The sequence below is a fragment of the Nanorana parkeri genome, unplaced genomic scaffold (assembly GCF_000935625.1).
Source record: "Nanorana parkeri isolate BGI_ZX_2015 unplaced genomic scaffold, ASM93562v1 scaffold943, whole genome shotgun sequence".
Lineage (NCBI taxonomy): Eukaryota > Metazoa > Chordata > Amphibia > Anura > Dicroglossidae > Nanorana > Nanorana parkeri.
Window position 1 is genome coordinate 427,081 of NW_017307211.1, and position 1,959 is coordinate 429,039.

A 1,959-nucleotide genomic window follows, 5' to 3' on the forward strand; every position below is an offset into this window, starting at 1 on the left:
TCAGCTGCAGTAATTTTTTCTGGTGATTTCTGTAGGACTGGAATGGCCCCTTTGAGGTGATTGGTTTGCAAAAGCTAAAAGATGAGAAATAAAAGCTAGGCTTAGGGGTAAATTGATATCCATGCATTTTTAGAATGTAGGGTAGTACTGACTTAGTTGAAGAGCTTTTATGTGGAACTGTATAGTAGCATTTTTCAGATATTGAAAACCCCACATCTGTGTAATAAGAGCTAATTCACACCATGTCCATGGAGCTACATTGAGCTACATTGATCTGCGTAGGGGAAGACAGGTTTAACGCTAGGGCACATAGACAACTGTGTTCACAACATACATGTGTGGTGGTGTGTGTCGTGTAAAAATACAGCATGTCTGCATTTGTTTGCAGTGCAATGCATGAATAGATTTGAATGAAATGTCATGTTGTGACATTACAATAAAGTTGAAAAAAAGAAAAAAAAAAGGTAAACAATGTGATGATCACAACGTACGCCAGCACACACATTATACAGTGCTCAATGCGCACAGGCTGGTGTGAACAAGCTAAGTATGGGGCAGTAATAGCAGTGTATGGAGAAGTGTTTTCAATCTCAGACTCTACTGAGTGAACATAGATAAATGCCCTTTCAAGCCTCAAATGACAGTGATAACACGGTGTCTGACCAGTACATGGGTCTACCAACCAGTATAGACACTTTACTGAAATATCATTATTTGGTGGACTGTCTCTTCAAAGCAAACCTGTCGAAAAAGAATGGAGAACTTAGGTAAAGAGCACCAGAATAAAAAAAACAATTGTGTTCTCTGGCTGTGGCAGGTCCTTCTCCGGTCAAAGGAGCAAGTTGGGGTAAGTGGCTCAGGATATCTGGCCTTCTATTGTAAGGAAGCTATTTTTGCTGATATCCATTTAAGATTATATGCATTTCATTCTTAATTGGACCTTGCTGGTTTATGATTTTGTGGCTTTTGCCATTGCTATTTAAGAGTCAGAAAACTTTATGAGGTCACACTTTGCGTTATTGCTAGTGTTCTCTCCTTTGATTTAAGGCTTCTTTATGACTGTGTGACTTCCACTCTCAATTGCCTGTCATTGGAGTGTCTGTATCCGCTCGTCTCTCTCCCCTTGAGTTGTGGGGTTCTGCCCGGACTGGTCTGCCTGAGTGCACGTGCGTCAAACCGGCTTAAATCAATACCTTCCATCTCCTGAGGAAGCGCTTTTGAGCGTGAAACGTGGAGAAATCAAATGACTCCTCCACTCTGAATATTTTAAAAACCAATCATGTTTGCCTTTTGAATCTTGTTATATCAGCATGTTTATTCAGAATGTATAAGTTATTCATGTCGTTTTGATTAGGTCACGTCATAAGTGGAGTGAGTCTCTTAGGAGATATCTGATCAGCTGGTTTTCATCAATGAATTTTATCTATATTTTTAACCATTATCTAATAAAGAATATTTTGTATCATCTATCATTTTGGATTTGTCATTTTGGTACCTAAAAAACCCCACTTTTCTTTCTCTTTGTGACTACGATTTTCAGGGGTGCGGTGCCTTCTGCTCAGGTCCTGGCCATAAATGCAATTGTTTGATATTGATTGCCCGCATCAGAACACACTATTGCAATGCCGTGCATTCCATTGCAGTGCAACTTGGGTCAAGACCAAGGACAAATGTGGGTCCTGAAGCTGCATAGGTTGAGAACCACTGCTCTAGAAAACCCGATCCTCTGGGCAACACAGACAGGTTTTCCTCTGTTGTGTATAGGTAATGTCCTCTGAACAGAGATACTATAATACAGAATACACTAACCTTCTGCATGACTTGCTGGGACATGGAAGATGACTCTACTGTGAAGACCTGAGAACAAAAAAACAAATTGTTTGCTGCAATGTGCAAAAAAAATAATGAACAACAAATAACACAAAGGGCATATGGAAGCCCTTTGTGTTATTTAATAAT

General features: G+C 39.7%; 1 protein-coding gene across 1 annotated transcript in view; it reads right to left on the reverse strand.

The window, feature by feature from the left end:
• PRMT7 (protein arginine methyltransferase 7) overlaps positions 1 to 1,959 on the reverse strand; it is a 32,207-nt gene that overhangs the window by 14,519 nt on the left and 15,729 nt on the right. Inside the window, exons 11-12 of the mRNA XM_018566369.1 lie at positions 1,810 to 1,857; positions 9 to 74 (exon numbers count right to left, since the gene is read on the reverse strand). Of these exons, the coding sequence (XP_018421871.1) occupies positions 9 to 74; positions 1,810 to 1,857 (114 nt within the window). The remainder of the gene's footprint in view (positions 1 to 8; positions 75 to 1,809; positions 1,858 to 1,959) is intronic.